At 37.0% G+C, this 22208-nt stretch overlaps 1 protein-coding gene across 1 annotated transcript in view; it reads right to left on the bottom strand.

Moving 5' to 3' along the window:
• VCL (vinculin) overlaps positions 1-21967 on the bottom strand; it is a 42938-nt gene extending 20971 nt beyond the window's left edge. The window contains exons 1-7 of the mRNA XM_009888840.1: positions 21932-21967; positions 17759-17829; positions 11347-11497; positions 9277-9385; positions 7118-7240; positions 6681-6841; positions 821-911 (exon numbers count right to left, since the gene is read on the bottom strand). Of these exons, the coding sequence (XP_009887142.1) occupies positions 821-911; positions 6681-6841; positions 7118-7240; positions 9277-9385; positions 11347-11497; positions 17759-17829; positions 21932-21967 (742 nt within the window). The remainder of the gene's footprint in view (positions 1-820; positions 912-6680; positions 6842-7117; positions 7241-9276; positions 9386-11346; positions 11498-17758; positions 17830-21931) is intronic.
• Positions 21968-22208: the final 241 nt, after the last annotated feature.

Raw genomic sequence — 22208 nt, 5'->3', positions numbered from 1 at the left:
CAAAGTAAAATAGTCAGTAAAATCTGATTTGTGCTAAGTTCTACAATTATCTTTGCATCTGTCCTTAGCTACTGAATTTTTAATAGTTTATTTCATTAATTGTCAGTGTCAATGATGGAAGGCTTTGAAAGTAACTTCGAGGTTTCTGGAATTGATTGTGGCAAGGGTAATGAGGTCAGAAGTAGAATAAGCAGTAGCTCCAAAGATAAAAACAATACACTTCGAACTTTACGACTGTATTATTTTGGCTTCAATTTCAGAGGAATTCTTTCAGATAAGGTCTTTCAAAACCTAAATGGAATAGGCCTCTATCCAGCTTTATTTGTTTTAATGATGCGTTCAAAGGCAAAACCTTTATATAAGTAAAGATGACGGTAGTTACAGTATTTACGGCACATTTTCATGTTAAAAATTTTATGTCAAGACTGAAAAGAAAAACACTTAAATATTACTGTTAGACAAACCTAAAGTTATACAAAATTGAAAACACAGAAGGAGGAATTTTAAGTATTAGCAACTACTGCAGTTAAATACTGTTCAATGCAATTTATGAGGGTTCGGTTTTACTAATGGAATGCAAAGAAAAGCCACGTATGTTATAAAGTATGTTATTCAGACAAGTGAAAAGAAGCAAAGCTTTGCAGATCATTAGAAACAAATCGTTCAATGTCCAAGATCTAAAGAAAGGAATAAATACAGGCTATTTCTTAGTGATCCACTACATATGGGTTATGAATGCTTAAAGGCAATTTTGTCTTACACAACAGGATTATAAGACCTTTAAAAATCAAAATAGTCTGTGCTGGTGTTTGTTTATTACCTGGAGGTGCATTTGGATCTCTCAGCCAACCTTTTGCCTGGTTCATCTTTGAATCTATTAAGGCTAAAGCTCTTTTCATGGCTTCAGTGTCCTTTACAAAAGAAAAACCACCAAAATGATTCTCAAAAAAATGAAAGCACAAATAGCCAACACAGCCAAAGCAGACAGAAGTTCTATAAAGCACAGTGTACTTACAGAAACACATCCATATAAGCAGCTCAAAACCCATTTTCAAAGTAGCAGGTCATAATAACTTCTTTCCAATTAAGACAGACATTTTCATTTCACTCAAAATGCAGAAAATATGCATGCAATTTTAGTGATTGTTCTATTCTTTTATTTACTAGTGTTTTAATTTCTAAAGTCAGAGCTCTAATAAGCACACATCTTGGAGTTAGTTCCATTTTTTCCCTTAATGTACATCAGGGCACATAGAAAAGTTGTAAAAATGAGATTAAATGTTTCAAAAATGGAAATTGGCTAGTGAATTTTACTACTTACTTCTGTGTAAGAGGTTGCACATCTGCATTTTTCACCTGCTCTGCTGCTTAAAGTGAAACAGCTGCTATTTGCAGAAAAATTGACTGCCAGCTAATTCCTGGAATTCTCAAATATGGAGTTTGATGTCTTTGGAGACAAACACATGTATTCACACGTGGTTGTTTTAAACTCAGAACTTCTCAGCCAGGAGCATCAGAGAAGCTGTTTCTTTGACTATTATGCTGCTATTATCCAACACTTCTTTGACTAGAGGAGATAAAACCATCCAGTTCTCATTTCTCTGCATGCTCTGTTAATTGTTCATGTGTCATCTCTCCACTAGAGGCCAGAATTTTTCTATCTTATGCAAATGACAAGACAGTGAAAAGAGTAACAAGTACCTTAAGTAGAAACTTGGGAAAAAGCCAAAATAGCTTTTTACCACACATGTCAAGGAAATAATTTGAAATACATCTACCATCCCATGACTAGCATACAGATGATGAAAAGAAGCCTGACACTCATGCTATGAACTGGACTGTCCACATCCAACTCTTACTAGCATCAACAATCAGTATCTGTTACAGCATGCGATACCCTGACAACACTAAAGAACTGCCACATTTTTGTGGAGCTGTTCATTCCGTGTGCTCAGTCTCAAACATACATCACTGTAAATATTTTGGCATTTAAGCCAGTTTTATTCAAGCATGTTGGTCTGTCAGCTATTCAGAAAGTGCTATAATATAATTCAGCAACCAACTTTCCAAAAGGTCATGCGACACTCTGCTGGATATTTTAAAGGGCTCTTGAATCATAGTCTGAGAGAGAGTACCAAAAGCAGAATCATTTTTGCCTGGGTGATCGGTTCTTAAATCTAGAAACTGGTTTTCAGAGGACTTGTTTGAAAAAACTTCCAAAGGGTAGGATTAGGATACACAGCTAGGGGTGGGGGTGGGCACATTCTTTTAAAAGTCATCTTGTCTACAGCTTGAGAATTTTGCATTTAATATATGACAAGAGGTAAGTAAATAATCACTTCAGTATTCAAATGTATATAAAAACCTTACTAGCTGTGAAAGTAGGTATTACAGCTTTCTGTTGTTTTAAAGTAGCTGAAGCTACTTTAGTTTGGAATGAATGGTCTACTACAGGCCTGACTACCCATAAATAATTTGAAACAAAGAACTAACTGAATTTTTAAAAAGGCAACAGATGTTGCTTAGTGTGCTGATGAGATGATAGGTGTGAGATAGCTGAGGAAAGGAGAGTGTTGGGAAAAGCGTCTTTGACCCTCCCTTTCTACCAGCACAGGCTTTTGTGTTGTCTCAGCTGCCTGCAGAGTTGCAGTTTCAGCAAAACTCTATAGAAGCCTCTGAATCTGAAGTCTTATATCAGGGGAGAAAATCAAGGGTATTTCAGCTTTTACGCTCATGATTCTGTAATTGCTGGCACTACCCGAGCAATAACAGGACCCATCTGTCCATCGTATGAGGGCTATATAACGGGATTGCTCTGCAGTGTAAATCTTGCTATCCTGTGTGGCTCTGCACTCACATTTGCAAAAGTCTCCCCTTTGCCTATTTAAAAAAAAAAAAATCTGGTAAAAATCCTAGTGTGGCAGTTGCGTTCCAGAACAACTGCTCTTAAAACGCCGGTTTCCCATTGTCACAGCTCAAACTGCCATGGCAAGGAAACCCTCTCAGCTTTAGCCTGATATGGAGTTTTCATTGCAACGAGATGAGTAATTTTTAAATAGGAAATTGGAACACATCCTTAACTAGGTTTGCTGGTACTGGGCTTTTGTGTCTGCCACAGTTGTGTCTGGTGTCAGATACTTGGCAAGAGACAAAGGTGTAGCAATCCTGAGATGTCTGGGCTTACCCGCCACTTCAGGCTATTAAGCAAGAAGACAACAGCAGAAATATTCACTTTAAACAAAACAAAGCAACTTGCTCAAGGTCTTGCTGCTTAAAAGTGTCTTGATATTCCTGATTTCTGGAGCTGTTTAAATGCCTTGTTCCTGTCTAAACAGCTAAATGTGTTTAAAATTTTATTCTTTGGGATTTGCCAGCAGAATATTAGTTGCAAGCAAGAAAAAAAAAATCCTACAGCTATATCCTGCAAAAAAGTTTCATTGCAAGTACTTTTATCAGCAAAAAAGGATTCTTTCCCTCCTCACCCTCAGTTCTCCTGTTGGCAAAAGGACTTTCATTAACTAAAGCAGCACTATTACCTTTTCAGAAGAGATAAATAAGTTAATCAAGTTAAACAGCTAGGCAAACATTGTCTGAAGGGAAAAGAGTAAGTTGGCTTTTTGCAAATCAGTTCATAAAGCAAATGAGCCCTTATTCAAGATACCTTTACGCATCACTACTAAGAATTTTGAGATTATTCATGGAGCAGGTGGTATTGGCACTGCTTTGAAAAAGAGCATAATAAATCCTACACAATCCCTTGTTGAATATAAAACATGACCTCTGACTCAATAAAGTGGTCTAGTCTAGTGATATCTGCATTTCATTACCAAAGAAGGGAATGTTGAAGGGTAGAGGCAAAGCCAGCTTTCTGGCAGAATAGATCGCTTAGTCACCATCCAGGGTTCAATCCTGCAAGAGACTAGCCACTTCTCAGCTTCCTACAACTTTTAACTCCCTTCATTTCTACGGAAACGGAAGATGTTTGAATTGAGTATTACTTCAAGTTTATTTTAAAATAAATACTAAGAATATACAAAAGAAAGCTAAACTCCTCTGTAAAACGTAAAGTCCACAGAAAAAAGGTCCAAAGCTATGAATGGAAGAAATAAATACAGATTGTTTTCAAGATTTTGTCAGAGATCAGTATTTGCTCAGTATTTCAATTCTAAATCAGCACACTATTTTAATAAATTAAGTGTTGGTGCAAGCAGAGACTATTGCAACCCAGTAACAGTAACATGCATTTCAGAGTCTAAAAAGACCAACAGAAACAGTTTACAAAAAAGTCTACAACTCTGGCTCCACACATTTGTTCATTCTCCACTATCTCTACATAGATTTTGTGATACTTCAATGTATAAACAATTCAAGCTAGAATAATAAATATAAAATAAACTCCAACATCAACAGAAGCACATACCACACAGGTAAAAATTCAGACCTGTGCATCCCCAAACACACCTAACTTTGCTCCAGCAAAGCATGGGCAAAATATCTTTCCCTTGACCATCAGGCATGAAATGCATACAACGGTAATCTCAAGTAGAAATAAAGAACTCGTCCCTCTCCCTTCCAGAAAAATAATGAGCAAGTCAACCATTAATGGATACATACACAAACACAGGAGAAGGTCTGTAATATGTGGCCATTAGCAAACTAGCTCCGGCTTCTGCTTTTTTAAACTCAAATTCTTTGTCATAACTGTTTGGCTAATGCCCAGTGCTACAGTTCCAAATTGTCAGAGTACCGTAATTTAAAAGACAAAATACAATTAAGAAGTTCCCAACTCAGAACAGAAGGATACTTTGATTATACTGGTCCACACAACATATTTATGCATTACATGTAATGACCACTATTTTCCATTTGGAAATACTGCTAATACACTGACTATCTTCTTAATAAAATCTGCCTCGCTAGCAAGAGAAGTAAGAATTTCCTAAAGCTAAATTGACAACTTTTTGCAAGAGTCATTTTTTTACTACAAAACCTTCCAAATTTGTTGCATAGAAAAAAAAACCCTCCATTTGTATTTTGTAAAATACAGGGATGTTTAAAACCAAAAATAAAACAGAATTGAAAAATGCACATATAAAATTGAAGTTTTAGGCCTAGACCTGAAGAACACGAACCATTTGAACTGAAGGAAGGCTGCTGGTGAAATACTATGGAATGGACGAAATTCCTGATCTAATAAAGCTTTCTGGGCATGCAGAAAGCTTGTTCCTGCATGACTGGACCCTTTATTTGTAGCTACAGAGACTAGTAACATAAATTAACACAAAAACATTCAGCAAGAATGTGCTCTAAAATCTTGGGCTAACTATAATCAGACTCAGAAAGACAGCCTTAATGCAGTTCAGCTCGCAATTACCATTCTCTTAGTGACAGCCAATTCTACATGTAGCTAGACAGAGCTATTAAGATCCTTTTAAAACTTCCGTGTGTATATACATAAGTATGGTGTCACAGCTGGCACACAAATAGAAGTTGCACAGCACACAGTCTGCACACAGCACAAAATCCCACATACATGCTTGTTTGGTTTTAGTACAAGGTAGATGTGGAGGGTGTGGAAGAAAGCTTACCTTCTAAAGGTGAGAAAAGGGTAAGAAACAGGAGAACAAAAACAAAGATGCACAAAGTAGTCATAATAAGGAAGTGATAGTGACAAAATAACTCAAAAGACAAACTAAGGGTCAAGTGCCAAACAATATAGGCCAAAGTGATTTTAATGCCTAGATTACATCAATGTTAGATTTTCTGCAAGACTTCATTTGTTAATAAGTCTGGCTTTAGGTCTCAATATTTTCTTTAAATATATTTACAGTTACTTGTTGCTCATAGCACTAACCCTTGAAAAAAAATCCCTTCAGCCATTTACTTCAAGGTACTCAAAAAAATTGGCAGGAATTTCAGTTATCGAGTTACATTTATTTGTAAGCCCACAATAACACTTTTATGATTCTGTCTGTCAGACCTGCTTTATGGTCTGCTAGACATTTCAGCGGTACCACTTAAAAGCACCACTTCACTCCAGGGAAGCGGCTGCAGTCACTTGCAAAGCTTAACACCGAGTTGTAAGGAACCAGTACTGTCCATATGCCAGCTTCACAGACATCATACTTATCCAGAAAGGCTCTTCAATCTAACACGTATTTCTTTGAGACATGGCCAAGACTTGAAATTTACTCCCATGTCCAGACTAAAAATGGCGCAGGGAGAAAAGGAGAAAGTGTTCAAGGAGGGATCCCCCCAAATTGACTAAAACTTCTCAACTTCAGGCCTTTTTCACAAGGCATATGACAGCAACCTATCTCTTCTAGTAGTATGTACCTCACTTATGAATGCCTAGCTACAAGACCAGTTCAATGTATAGAATGATAGCTTTTTACCCAGCTTTCCTCTGTCAAACATGATTACGTAGCCACTGAGCCACCTTCAAATGCCACATTCCTTTAACTTAGCCTCTTGAGAGAAAGCTAATTTTGAAAGTACATTAGTACAATAATCTCTGAAGATGTTCTTTGACCTTGAAGAGATTATACGATGTGATTACAAAGTCTTACAAACCTGATGCACAAATACATATTTCAACAGTCTCAAAACCCCAAGTTTGTGAAGCGTACAAGGTAGATAAAAATTAGACTTCTATATACAAATGTAGGTATGAAACTTACCTTGCTCGCCCAGGCATCTTCATCCCAGGAAGTGAGTTGTAATACACGGATTATTTCATTTATCTCAGTGCTCATTTTCTCTACTGTGAAATTGCGATTTTTCAATGCCTCTTCTATTCCCTGGCTTTTAGAATTTTTCGTGGTTACAAAAATCTTCATAGCTGTGAAAATACCATAGATTAGAAAAAGGTAAATGCACAATACGATCAATGCTCAAGGTGACCTCCTATTGCATTAATACAGAGGTAGTACATTTTATTTTGCATGGAAAATTTTACCTCAAACAGATTGTAGTTTTAATACAAGAAGCACAGTTATTTGCAACCAGTAAAGAAGCAAGGTCAAGGCTGCTATTTTTAATAAACAAAAGACATTGGAACTCCAGCTCAAAATAGACAGCAATTCAGAGCGATATTAAAAATTAAAGCCGAAAATACCTGAAATAAGTACTGGCAATAGCTCCTTCACAGTATTCATGGAGTTGACCAGCATAACCCTATGTTCCTGATGAGTTAATTCCTGTTGTCTCTCATCAATCATTTTCGCCATCTTTGTCATTCCTAAAGATTAAAATAACGGAACATTCATAAATAAAGAAATGTAATGTTAAGACTAATTTGCAACATTTGAGCTTTCTAAAAAAGAACAAAGTGTAATGACTTATGACAACTATATTGAAGTTTAAAACTTAGGTTTTATATTAGCAGCTGTTACTTAAAACACATTCCAGATGCTTCAGGGAAGCCACTGATTCAAAACCTAGCCACTACTCAAAGTAGAAAGGAATCTTCAAAATTCTTGATTTAAAATCCCAGCAATAAAATAGGAAAATACCTGAAATGACTACTTTAGGACATGAAGTCACCTCATGAACTCTGGAAGCTAATTTACAGGGTTTTTTTCCTTTTCAAGACTTGATCAAAGCCTAATTGTGAGTGGCAGAAAAAGGAAACATCAGGGATTTATTTGTTTGTTTGCCTACCAGAGTTTGTTCTACCAGAGTTCAAGAATTGCATCTATTTATACTTCAGTTCTGCCAGAAATATTTCAGTGCTCTAGAAGTGTGGAAAGCATTAAATTTATTCTAGAGCAAATCAATTTTCAATAGCTAAGACTTTGAAGGTACATACAACAGGCATAAAAAGTTTTGTGGGCATGGGCTGCAAGTGTTGAGCAGCATTTAGTTCAGGCAAAGAAAGTGTTTCTAGAGCGTGCCAGAAGCACAAGATTAGCTATTTATTTAGGACAGCATGATCTTAGAGAAGATTATTTGCAATAAAGGTACAAGCTTTATCTCAAGCTTTTTTATCTCACTTCTAAGAAATTAAGACACTTACCCAACATTTATTACCCCTACCATACACACATAACAGCAAATTATGTCTGTGAGGTTCAATGAAAAGCCCCAAACGCTTGTGACTGAGCCAAATAGAATAAACTGAAGTTTGGAGAAACTTCCATTTTAAAGACATGGAAGACAATGACCACAGAGAAACTGAAATTGTATACTACGTAAAGGAGTAATTTTCACAGAAAGAAGATTTTTGCTTCGTCTTCTCCTGTTCAAAATGAGGAAAAATCTATTTAGTTGAAGGAAACTTGTCACAGGACATAAAAAAAAAGTTAGAGAACACTATACCTTCATATGGAACTTAAAGTATACACATGATGAATAAAACCACGATAATCTACCAACATGCTCTGTGACATGAGAGCTGCTAGTCATTTCAGCTATGAGCTAGTTATTCTTACACTACATATGTATTCTTATTTATATATAAAATACTAACCAGATTCCTGCTCTGTTTATATAAGCATTCTTTAGTTCAGTGTAACTTTAATTCCAACGCCTTCCTAAGCTACCACCACAACATCTAGATTTTATAGAATGCTTTTGTTAAATACCTAAACTACTTTATGCTTAAACTAAAGCATTTGGAATAGTGGATGACAGATTAACGGTAGTTTTCCTCTACAGCAACCCAGTGCTTCACTTACCAATCCACATACTTCCACCAGTGAAAGTGTGAGTTAACACGGTGAAGTAACAAGTAGAGAAGGAGCATCAAATAATGAACAAAAAGATTTTTTTAACAGGTGTGTTTTTGTACTATACCACAAGACAGCTATTTCCGCAACCTCATTAAAATGTTAATATACGATATGTAGCTTACACTACTATGAGAAATTCCTACTAGGCCTAACCAGCTCAGTTAGTACAGACATTTTGTCAGCTTAGACTTTATAGCTGTGAGTGCTTAATTACACAGCTTTTTCAATCCATTTGTTTCACTTACTAATGCATGCTTACTTCCCTTATATAATATCGTGTAGGAAAAGCACAGTACATATCATCTGTGTGGTACGTATCATTTACCAACCTCTTGACCCTTCTAATTCTTAAGAGAGAATGTGAATTAGAAAACAGTCATCATTCATCCTGTAGTTTAAAACTCTTTCCAACAGACACTTTCAAAGCAACAGTTTTATCATTGTCCGAACTCTCAAAACTTGAGTGAGGAAGGTGCTATGGGGAAAAAAGGTAGCAGAAAAGACTATACTTAGTATGTTTATGATAAGCTGTAGCAAATCAAACCTGGCCCTAGATTCTTTGTGTATGTCACCAAATCCTCCATTGTCTCTACTACTTCCGCCACAGTCAGATATTCCAATATTCCTTTGCAGACACGGATGATTTTACGGACCTAAAAAAGGAACATTCCATCATTTATTAGATGAAGCTAAGTTACAACTGAATTAGAAATGCAAGCCTACTATTAGAAAAGAATAGGTATAGCATTTGCTAACGTGACATACAGGCAATCACAAAGGTCTGGGATGCTGGTTAAGGTACCCACTAAGCCATTACTAAGAGTGCTGTATCGACAAAGACAGTATTTAATCAGCATTCCGCTACTCAGAAATGCATAACACTACTTCCAGTGTTTTCACTTTGTATGATAAATGAAGGAGATCATTGAGAAAATAGGTTATAAGGAAGTGCCTTTAACGATGCTGGCATGCTTGAATTTTTTCAGTGCCATTTGATCAATAAGGAATACTTAACTTAAATCACAAAGCAAACCTATATAAAAAGCAGACTCCAAGCTTTCAGAGGAAATATTATTCACCATACAGCCCTACATATGGATAAAACATTATCCAGCATTCCAGTGGGAAAGGCAGATCCAACATCTTAAGCTTTCCAGAAAAATCTGTGAAGACTGTACTTTATTTACCTCTGTACATCTGCCTCAGCTTAAATTGTTCAGTTCATACTTGATTCCAAAACAGAGTTCTCTGTTGGTTAATCTTCTAACCTCCTGAACCACATTATTTCTGACAACACCATACAATTCTCACTGAAGAATGAGTTAATTAACATTTGATTCATATCAACCAGTGTTCAGTCCTTAGAACAGATCACAGTTTCCTCTAAAAGTCATTTCAGTTTTGTCCCAATGTTAGTTCATCTTGAAACATAGTAAGATAGAGACATGCCAAATTTTGTATTTGTGAAAAGTCAATCATTCCAGACTAACATTTTTCTTTTGGTTAACATGGAGTTGGTCAGAAACTAATTCAATGAAGCATTAACTGCACAGAAGTCAACTTACTTCCTAAACACCAGAAGCAGGCAGATTAAAAATTTCCTTGCAATTCTGTCCTATAACACTTTGTAGTATCTATTAAAAGCCACTTAAAATAATGTGTAATCACAAGTGCCGCGGAGAAATCCCATAGGATTCTCCTCATTTCAGAGGAAAGTCCTAACAGTACCATGAGCTGATTACAGGAAAGACAAGGATGCCACATTAGACTACTCAGAAAAGCAGGAAGAATAACACAATTTCATAGATTAGCAGATTGTTGCACGGATAAAATTTAGATCGAACATCAGCGTTTCTAACAGTGTGAGCTTCTTTTCCTCATAGTAGCAGGATATTTGCTATTTAGGAACAAGCGAGACTCCCCATTCCCAGCAAGAGGACCACAAGAGTAAGATTTGTAACAAATAAACATTTTCAAATATTAGACACTTAAAGCCTCCTTCCTAAGTTTCCTTGAAACTCTGGCATTTTCTCCATCTGAGGATTGACCAAAAAAAACCACACCCAAAAAACAGCACCTCTGAGCCACTTTTTGGCTTGTGCAGCAGCCAAAACATCGCAACTGTTACATCTATCACAACACATCTTCTGGCTAACCAGCCAGACAATACAGATTTTTATTACCCCCTGTGCCCCAAGGCCAATTAAATTGCCCCAGCTAATGAGTCAGCCCGACAAGTTAGGAAGTGACCTAGGGCTTTTCAGTGAAGGGATACAAAGAATATAAGGATCAGTAATGGGTACGGTGAGGGGAATAAAGAAAAAAGCATCAAGCAAGATGTAAGGCAGGGTTGATGGGATCTGGCCTTTCTGAGGAATAATCACAGGCAACGCCTAAACATTATGTCATAAAAAGATGCTCTTAACAAAACAGAGCAACAAGCCTAGGCTCCTTCTGACAGAATGAAATGCAAAATATGCTTCCAATCAAGCTAGAATGATCAAAACCACATTCATCTTCTCAATAGTTTAGATCAGGTAATTCATTTAGGTGGATATTTGAATTAGTAATACTATTGTGCAGGTACCTATGTCAGTCATGTTGGGATTCCTACCTCCGCTTCATCAAATGTCAGAAGTAAGTCTGATGTTCCAGAAAGGATGCCTCTTGATCCATCAATTAGATAGTCACGAGCTGGTACTGAATAAGGATCTGCTTGCAGCATCTGGGCTGCCCGAACAAGTTTGGTGCAGGCATTCTCCACTCTGAGGAAAGTCATCAGACAAAACTTGCTGATTAGTTTCTGTCTGTGTGACAACAGACTTGAGAAAACAGTGCATTGTTTTTAACTTTACGACTTAAAGCACTGCAAGCAAACTGATCATTCTACACCTTTATCGTTTAAAAAGCAAGAGCATTTATTATACTTATTTTAACAAGAAAGTAACCAGCAACTGTACAACACCGTTCTTCGGAAGTCATGCAATCTTCCACTGTAGGGAATGTTTCAAGTATCCCATGTAGAGCAGTCAATACAGTGTCATTAAGGAGAGGTGCCAACATGGCAAAACACCTCTCATTCTTAATGACAAGGGCAGGGGACAAAACAATTATTCGTTTAGGACTCCACAATCAAAGTAATTGCTAACCTTCATCAGCCTTGTATTGGCATTGTCATTCAAGAAGCAATTGCTATTAATAAATATCGAATGATAGCTACACATTAAGACAAAAGAACATACTATTAAGAAAACCAAGATTCCCTGATTGCCCTGCTTGTTGAAGCTGTTGTTCAGCTCTTCAGAGTCTGTTAACACTCACGACAGAAAGAGCATTTTAAATAGCCACAGGACTTAGTGATAAGGTTATGAATTTCAAATGCAGCTTGTAATTCCACATTTAAAAGCAGAAAGGAAGTTTTGCAAGACATTACAGTATGTAATTGCTGTAACACAGAAGGTACTACAATAAGCAAATGAACTCTGAAATTAGGTTCCATCAAGCCATTCAACACAACTTTAAAATATCAAGGACTGGAACATTGAAAAGTTTACGGTTCTGTTCTCTTGTTGTAATTAGTTCGTAACAACTTAGAGAAATACAGAATTCAGACTTCACTTCCATGTTAGCTATCCTATTCACAACTGTAGTTATTGACTCCACTGATTGTGACTTTCCTTCATTCTCTCCCGTTTCTTTGACAGAAATTTAAGTGTAGTCTAATACATAGGCTCTATGCATGTGAGTGCTACGTGCTCATTCAAGTTACACAAGGTTCCAACAAGCATTAAACCATTTTATTACAGCAATACCATCTCTTATTGCAACTTTTTCACACTTGTCATATAGCCTGGGTCCTAGTGACCACTTGGGTATACTCTTTTATCATGCTTTCAGTTAAGTACTACTGGAAAGTTACACAGACCATTTTCTCCCCTACATTCCTTGTTAACACAAATGGCAGAACTTAATGGTTACATCTAAATTTAACTATACTGGAAATAAGACACTCATTACAGGAAAACATACTTTTTTCAGAGAGTACAGTTTTCAGCTAATGGCTCCCTAGAGTAGATCGAATTGGGCCAGCTGACCTTATCATAACCTGCTCTTTAGTGCGACATCTGCTCAGCACATCAGATGGTGGTAATTCATAACTGAGTAAGACAATACAGGGGGACTTCAAGGCAGCAAGTGGGAATGGTCTGCTCATTACTATGCAACGTACTTAGTTGTATTCTCAAAGTCAACTGACTTCACTAAATTAGATTTCCGCGCTTGCTTCTCAAATTTATTCTTTTCAACTCTGCCAAGAAAAGGATTAAACAAATCACCTATTCAGCCAGCTCAGAGCTATAGGCTCAGAAATACTTAATTTCCTACAGTTCAATTTCATGGTCATCTGTTTAATACTAATGATTACCTCAAGACTGGCTTTTTTATTTGTAAAGAAAGGAGTTAACGTGAATGTGTACTACCCATAATTACCATAATTAACAAAAATAAAGCTTCTCAAGATTCAAAGTTTTATTTAGAGTTGAACTTCTGAAAGGTAAACGTGCCTTTCACTTGTACAATGTCTGTTTTGTATAAACTTTCCAATGCATTTGAAAGACTTCAGGAGTGTGCACCATGTACAAAAAAAGCAGAGTGGTGTTTAAAAACCAGACACCCTCCATCCCCTGGAAAGCATATGTGCTAGGAAAGAAAAGATTAGAATTTGGGGGAAAAAGTAATTCAATTACTTCAATTAAAAAAAAACAAAAACAAAAAAAAAAACCCCACCAAACATTAAAAATATTCACTGCAATGAACCGCTTGTTCTGTCACAAGAACCAAACATATTCAAAAGTTCTTAATAGAAGTTCATTGCTCTGGTGAATGTTCTGTTCTCTATATCCTATTGCAACCTAAAAAAAAAATCCCAGCTTTATAAAAAAATTATATTTATTTTTGAGGCATGATTACAATAAAGCTATGTTAACACCAGCCAAATTCTTTGTGGAGAAGCCACAGGTAATATTTCCAACCATACCACTTTTGGTAGTCAATCACCATCATTCCTGTTACTGTCTTCTTTATGAAACGTGAGGAAAAAAATTTAACTTATGCTAACGTACCATTTTAGTTTTTAGGTTTTAGGATTGACCTCTGCTTTTCCCAGAGATGCCTGTAGTTTACTCACTACAGTTTAGATTAATTTCAGTTCTAGAAATAAAAAGCAAATATTTCACATTAACATTAATTTGTTAATACACTTACTAGCAACGTGGCTCCACCTTGGCTACCAAAATAATGTTAATATAGAATAGCATTACTGCTTGATTTGTTAAATGAGTTTGCATGTGCAAGTTAAACACAGACAAATTTTTATTCTCAGTGTAAACAAATCAGGTGTTACCCTGTTCTTTGCCTAGAGATTACAGCTTTTTCCTTCTTTACATGAGAAGTATAACAAGTAATATGAACGCATTGCAAAACATATGATGTAAATTATATTCATTACTCATACTCCCTGGTGTTTAAGACAATTAAGATAAAGAACACAGCATTTTTTAACTCTAGGTCAATAGTTCCAATGTGGTTTATGTCAGTAGCAAGCAGAGAGATGCATGAAAGCTTCTCAGCAGCCAAATTATTTCGCTGCACAATCACACTCCTACTGACAAACTTTACAGATTACCATCATATATATTCATTATGAGCCCTCAATGCCAGTCTCCGGCAAGTCAAAACTCAAGTCTTTGAAAAGAATAAACAGATCTTCTCCCTTATCCTCCAAGAGTGGTTTCCTCAAGACTGGTGGTGCTTCTGAATGGACAAAATATGGACAGGGAACACGGTGCTAGCACATGTGCACTGCTCCTTACCCCATCATCCATGTGCTAGTACAAGTTCTGCTGGAGCACTCCCTCAAAGAGGATTGCCAATTCCTGAACTAACACTTTAGAAACAACAACCCTCTCCCCTCCCTGGAAAGAGGAGGGAGAGGAGAAAAAAAAAAAAAAAAAAAAATCTCAACCCTCAGTTGTTTCACTTCCCACATCCAAATCCTGCCCTTTAATTCAGGAACAGGTAAGACTCCCTTGACAGCTCACCTGTGACTGTCACTTGTCCCTGCAACACAGATACCGGTGACAATACACACCATAGTATTAAGAAGGAGCTGTTGATCTGTACAAGTTCATTTTGATATAAAGTCCAGATTAACAAAAAACAACAAATGCAATAGATTATCATTCAGAAAGGCCACTGAACATTCCTAAATCATGTTACTGCATCTAGGAGAGTAAGTACTATGTGAAGCAGGTTTCATTACTGTGACAGACAGCTTTGTCTCCCATTTTTATTATATCACAATTAAAGCAGTCATGAATTGCTGCAAAAAAAAAGTTCTTGCACCCAGCATAAAGTGGTACCAATTCAGCAGCGCTTGTATAACATCTCTACAGTAATTTAACTATTTAAGTCTCTACAATCTGCTAAGTGTCGATCAAAGACTGGTTGCCATTAAGAAAAATCTCTTTTCCTTAATCACTTACTTGTCTTGGCGAACCAGAAGCTAGAAATCATCTAAAAAACTCTACACATCCTAGAAAATGAGCACAATCGAAATCATGTATTTGTATACAACTCACCAAGAAGAAAGTTTTGATCTCATTTCAATACCTAAACTCTCCCCTTAAAAATAATAGTAATAAATCAAACTTCTCAACACCCAAACAAGATCACACAGCAGGAGCACAGCATAATAAATACTGTAGTGGGTTGTATCAAAGGCCCATTTAGCTCAGTATCCTGTCTCCAAAAGCAGCTGCAAGTAGATGCCTAAGGAAGGTTAAGAACAGGATAAGCATTTATCATACTTCCTCTGGGCGCTCTCCCATCCTCCAACTATTTGCAGTTCTTGGGATTTCCTGCAGTTTGTCCATTTGATAACCCACAATGGATTCCTTTAAGTACTTATCTATTAACCACCAAAACTATACAAAGAATTTTAACAGTATATAACTTGCTATACAAAGACGGTCTCCTTATCTTTGGTTTATAAACTACTAGCTCAAAGCAATGCCCCCATCAAATTCTTGTACAGGAAGAGAAGTGCAAGTTGCCATCTTCTCCACGTAACTCATACGTCCTTAGACCTTTGTCAGGGGCCTAATCCCCTCTGTCACCTTTCCCAGGCTGAAGAGCTCCAGCCTACTTAGCTTTGCCTTATATAGAAGCAATTCCATACCTTTGATTGTTCTCAAAGTACTTCTGTAAGCTTTTTCCAGTTCTACTACAGCCTAAAGTTTAGGGACCACAAATGCATGCAGTATTCAAGGTGCGGGAGAAAAATATACAGTGACATTTTGGTCTTTCATCCTTTGCTGATAAACCTAACATTTGGTTTATTTTTTGACCACTACTGAGCATATAACAGATGCTCTCACCAATGTATCACAGCTCCAAGATCTCACTTGCTATTGGTAATGGTCAGTTCAGAGTCAATCACCCTACCTGAAGCTAGACCTGCGCTGTGCATCGTTTCAGATCTTTCAAAATAATTTCATCCACACTTAATATCAAGCCGCTTAGTTTAATAAGGTCCTGCTGTAATTTCTCAGGGTCATCCATTAATCTCGCTATCGTGCGTAAGACTTTGGGTCATCAGTAAGTACTTTCGACTCACAGTTCATCCTGGTTTCCAGGGCATTTGGGAACATGGTGAAAAGCACAGTCCCAGCAGAGATCTCTAGAGCCCTACTGATTACCTCCCACCATTGTCAGGGTTAACCACATAATTTTTCCTTTCACTTTTAATTTTCTCTTTTCCATACAAGAACTTCTCTGATTACCCTATGGCTGCTTCATTTTCTTAGAAGCCTTCAGACTTTTCCAAAGTTTAGAAATCAGTGTATGCTATATCACCTGGACTACCCTTGTCCCTCTTTTGTGTTTATTTCTAACACCAACAGATTTATAAGGCAGAATTTCCCTCCATAGAAACACTATCAATTCACCCAAAGCAGATTATATGCATTTGGGATCTATTAATTCTCTTCCCTAGTATAGAATTCCTAGTCTTTTGCTCCAAAGGTATGTCAGACCTGTAGACCTCCTATTTCCCAGATTCCCCTAGAAAGTTTCTCAGGCAGTAGCATCACCTTGATTGACATACAGGGTAGTCTTGAACTTTTACACTAATACCACCTGGTCCTAGGCATTTTTTTATCATTCATTTTGTCAACCTACAATGCAACAAACTAAATTGCTTTTCACTGCTTAATAGAAATTTTCTCTTTAGACATCATCTCTGTTCTCCATTTTAGTATTTTCTTACTTGCCTCAATGCTTTCTTTTTTTTTTTTTTGGACCATCTGCCCGTTTGTATTTGGGAATACAGTAAAATATTCAGTCATTCTGTAAACATTGGACAACACCAATAGAGCAGTCACTACATTCAGTAGGTTATAGGGCAAAGTCACTTCAGTGAAAGTTTGTCAGTTGGCAGTAAGCAGCTTGGCGACTCCACAATAAGAAGTGATATATGATTTTTAAGACCTAAGGCAGCAGAAAGAGAAAGTCAGTTGTCCTTAACACTGAGCCATGGAATTAAGAATGTCAGTCACTGCTCTTCAAATATCTTATTTCCAAGCAGGTATATCATGCATCAGCTGCCTATTCTGACAAATTCACACTTTTCCACCAACCAAATTAGTAGAAAAGATTGGGAACATCACATGATCTCTGCCACCGTTAGGTAAAACTACAACGGCACATAGCTAATCACCATTATTACTCTAAACTTTTTTTTTTATTTTTAAAGGAAGAAATACCCTAGATACATAGAGGCATGTAACAGGAAAGGTCACTATTGACAGAAAGTTCATTCCTGATGAAGGTCAGCTTCAAGACCCCAAAGAGCTATTCAAACATAAGAGTATTTTCTAATCTGTACAGCAGAAATAAGTGAGAATGATCTATCTCTGGAACACATTTCCAGTACCTACAATGGAAGATTTACAATAAAATGAGTTTACTTGATAAACGCTGGTGGCATATCCCTTTTCAAGATCTGGTCTTCTGTTGTCTGCACGGTCTCTTTTCCAACCTGCGGGAGAAAGAAGTCATACTTAAGATGCAGAATTTCACTGTAAAGCCCAGATGAAAACAAATAGCTAAATATCAACAAAAAAACCTGATTTGTACTAATGGCAATTCCTTTCACTAGGTTTGCTGTTGCTGTGTCTGCTTTTGAGACCACTATATACTATGGTTAGTCTAATGCTTTAGAAATCATATGTTGTTTCCTGCCAACATAGGCACTTAGTTGTAAAAACTTAATCACTGTGAACTCTGTGAGCTTCCCTCCCTCCTAACCCCCACAAGTCAGAAACCAAGTTCAAAGTTTTAAAAAAAAAAAAAAATTACCCCATTTTGCTATTTGACACAGCCTATTAGAAAAATGTAGTTAATTACTGAGAATACAACCCACATCCACATTCACACCATCCTTTAGGCAAAAATAATTACACAGAAGCTAATAAAGAAAGAGATAGAGTAAGATCTGGAGTTTTCTATATGCTAGCTCTTGTGTTATACAATAGAAGTCTTTATAATTGGTAGCTGGCTCTCTGGACTGTGAGATCACCAACTTGACAAAATATTTCCAGCTCCTTTGTTCACTGTATTTTCCAGCTGAATAAGCTATTCAGAAAGGCCTCACAAAGCAGAAGGTCTTTAACCCAGACACTAGTTTGTGTTAAGAGCTGCCAGGCCTGCTCAAGCTAGACAAGATAGTCCTGAAAATCCCCAATTTAAAGATGTGCTGGTTTTTGACAGAAGTTAAAGTACGCCAGTATGCACAGCACTTGCCAATTCTAATGCCGTACAGCCTTCCAGAAGCACCATTTCCTTGCAAATTATGCTGCTTGCTAAAACACTGTCTCTCTAGTCAGGTCCTTTTCAGAAGTACATTGGCCCTAGCATTTTATTTGGTTCAAACAGAGACTCAGCCTAGTCTACTTTTTTTTTTTTTTAAAAAAAAAATCTATTAGCAATACACTCACGATAGTAATATAGATATTTATAAGTAATGAAGGGAAGAGCAGAGAGGAGGTTGAAAGTTTTCAATTTTATTACAGGTTTCTATCACGTATGCTCATTGTAGGCTCAGTAATAGCCATGCTCCCTCCCAGGGCACAGCACTGCAGCATTGCTTTGACTCCTGGACTTCATGGCAACAGCTCAGGAGCACAATTATAAATCTATCTCATGCCCCGTTTCTTGTGAGACACCCACCAGAGAGTATGCCTGCTTTGTTCTAATTATTTCCATTGCCCTCACAAAACACGTTCTTTTTATTTCTCACGTTTGTATGCACACACACATGATAAAGATGACACAGAAAAGCGGTAATTTGCGTAAACTTTGGATTACACATGATTCAGACAGAAGGCTTTCACCGAGTGAAAATGAAGAGTAATACTTTATTTCCAAAGAACCATTGGGAGGAAATCCCATTGCCTTCAAGATTTATTTCTCTTGCAGTTGTATCAATCTGCACATAGTTCAGTTCATTTAAAAAAATAATCTGATGATACACAGTTTTTAAAGAACGCATGAAAAATAAAGCTTACGGGGGGGGGCAGCTTCAATTTGAAGGTCATTCTAACCATCATTATTGCTATTTTATATTGAACAGTCAGTTGGAAGCAACCAAGAAATAGTTTTAGCTCAAGTTTCAACACGCTTGATTTCAGTTACTTACAGTTTTATTGGACCATACAAAAAGCATTTCTTCGTTAAGTTTGGAACACATAAGTCTCTTATAGAAGAGGATATATCCAAGTTCACTACTCAAAGAAGCATTATCAACTAATTATAGATAGATGTATACACACTATATATATGGACTTTATATATTTATACATACACACATATATATGGACGTTTTTGCTATGTAGCTAAGATCTTTGGTCTTCACATGAAAGTAACAAACAGGATGAGAGTCAATTCCCAGTTCCATTTTTTGCAGGGAGTTTTAACCTCAAAGTCTTCCTGAAACAGACAGCCTTTGTCCTAAATTCCAAAAGGTAGATCGTTTCTCTTCCAAGTCCATCACAAAGCAGAAATACTCATCCCTCCAACATCCTCAGCACTACACAGCATTTCAGGCAGTTCCCATAAAGCCTCAATTAAAAAGGTTCCCTACCTTTCCAGAAGAACAGACTTTTTACCATATTTTAAGCACTAATACAGCATGTACTCACTGAATCTGTTTAAACATAAAACCTTGTGGCTCTAAGGAAAGCATTTCATATTTACATAGCTATTAATTAACCTTTCCAGAAGTTGCTCTTTGCATTTGTAGCCCAGGTATAAAAACGGAAGGTAAAGAACAAAAGTACTCTGCTTACCATCTAACAGGCAAAGTCTCAAAATGTGAAGCCACATTTGGGACCGAAAGTACACAACCCCAGAAGAGTTTTGTGGGTTTTCTTTTTTAGCTTTGTGGTTAGAAGGATTTTTTGTTTCTTACTTTTTGTTTTAGTAAGATCTGTTTTCTTCAGACTGAATTTTACATGGGCTAAGCAATTTTCAGACACACTGCAGTGTAACACAAGGGAGAGACTCACTCAATTCTACCTTCCCCATACTCCAATGCCAAGGGAATGAAGATTTTTTTTTTTTTCCTTTCTTTCCTTAAGATGTAATATTTACACATTCCCTGTTTCAGGCAGGCGGCTTGTCGAGCTTCATGCTAATACGGAGCAATTATCTGGGAAACCTGTATTTTATTTCTATCCAACAGTATACACGTGGAAAAAAAAAAAAAAAACAAAAAAAACCCCACAGGATTCCTGCTTGGGTTTCTAACATTCTTACCTCCTAAGACATTTTTTCCCTAACTAACTGGGAAGCAACAGTCTCCATGGAATAGAAACTTCTGCATTTAAGTAATACCAAAGTGGCCATTACTCATGGTTCCAAAGAAGCTGTACTGGTTAACACAGTAAAGAGATTGTAACTTCTTGAACACTGTACCTGCCCAGAGCAGCACCGAGGAAGGGAAGCTCTCAAGCAAAACTTACCAAGACAGTTTCATAGCTACAACTTCTACCCATCCATATTCATTCCCACACTCTTTGGGGGAAGGAGACAAATCAGTTGTATCGACATAAAGAATGATCTACTTCCCTGCTACTTAATAACAGTGAACAAGAGGCTGACAAGTCTAGGAGTTTAAAGGAAGTGGGACATGCACAAGTCAGAGGGCATACAGTCACTTGAAAAGCCTTCTGGGAATGTAGCTAGAAGAACCAGGAGGAGATTGAGATTTCCTGCTGCTTTTGGCTTTTAGTTTTGCTTGTAGGTCTCACGCACTCTTATCTGCTACTAATTAGTAGAAGATCAGTATGTTTTAAGCTTCCTGCTGGGGAGTATTTTCTCCATGGAAAAGCAAGAGGAAAACTTCCTGATGAGCCTGAGGTTTTTCCTTATAACCAGTTTTGGAGCTTCTTATCATGTCTGCTGCTACTGCATGAAAAACAAGACATGAGCACCCCACAAGGTCCCTTTCCTATCTTCTTAGCCTGCTGGATAGAGCAAAGAACAGCTGTTCAGTGAGAAGGGGAAACAGTTTCAGGTTCTGTAATTCTCTAAGACTTTGTTTAAACAAAAACACAATGAACACTGAATAATACTAGTTCTCTTACTTCTAGAAGTTTGAAAGTACAAACTGCATGTATCATAGAATAAAACACACAAATATTTAAGATGAGAGTCCAAAGTTTATTGTTTGGGGTTGGGTTGTTTGGTTGGTTTTTTTCTTTTTTAAAAAAATAATCTTCTGAATGCCTATATTGACAATTACAATTTCACAATTGGCCAAATGAAGGAAGTGAAGTTTTCCTTGCAGCTTATATGGTTTCCCCAGTTAAAAAAAAAAAAAAAAAAAAAGATGACCTTAGAAGAATTAGCTCTTGCAATGTTCCAGAAGCTGATTTAAAACATCTGTTCTTTTAGTGAGGTGCCTAAGAATATTCCTTCATCATTATACAGTGAACACATACACGCCTGGCTGTAACACTATCAGACCCCCAGGTTTCTCCCAAGGAATAAGCTACAGGATGAGTTTTGCTTGACAAATCAAAGTAGCACTCAAAGTGGTCCATATGCTGTAAAAGCAACTTTACCATAAGCTACCTCACATTAAAATCCAGTTGCTGGTTTATGCATTCTTCCATGTTTTCAAGCCTCCAGGAAGAATAGCGACATGACAATGGGAGTGTTGAATTTCACATCAGAAATTTGTTGTACTTCAATGAAGTTCTCTGGAACTTCTTTCTTAATTTCTTTAGATGTCTGTCCTGAAAAAATAAACTTAAAGTATTGTGATGGCTTGGCCCTGGCTGGACACCAGATGCCCACCAAGCTGCTCTGTCACTCCCCCTCCTCAGCTGGACAGGGGAGAAGTACAACAAAAGG

This window comes from Charadrius vociferus, unplaced genomic scaffold, assembly GCF_000708025.1.
Source record: "Charadrius vociferus isolate BGI_N301 unplaced genomic scaffold, ASM70802v2 scaffold436, whole genome shotgun sequence".
Lineage (NCBI taxonomy): Eukaryota > Metazoa > Chordata > Aves > Charadriiformes > Charadriidae > Charadrius > Charadrius vociferus.
Note: the sequence above shows the minus strand (reverse complement) of the source record. Positions and strands in the feature narration are given on the sequence as shown.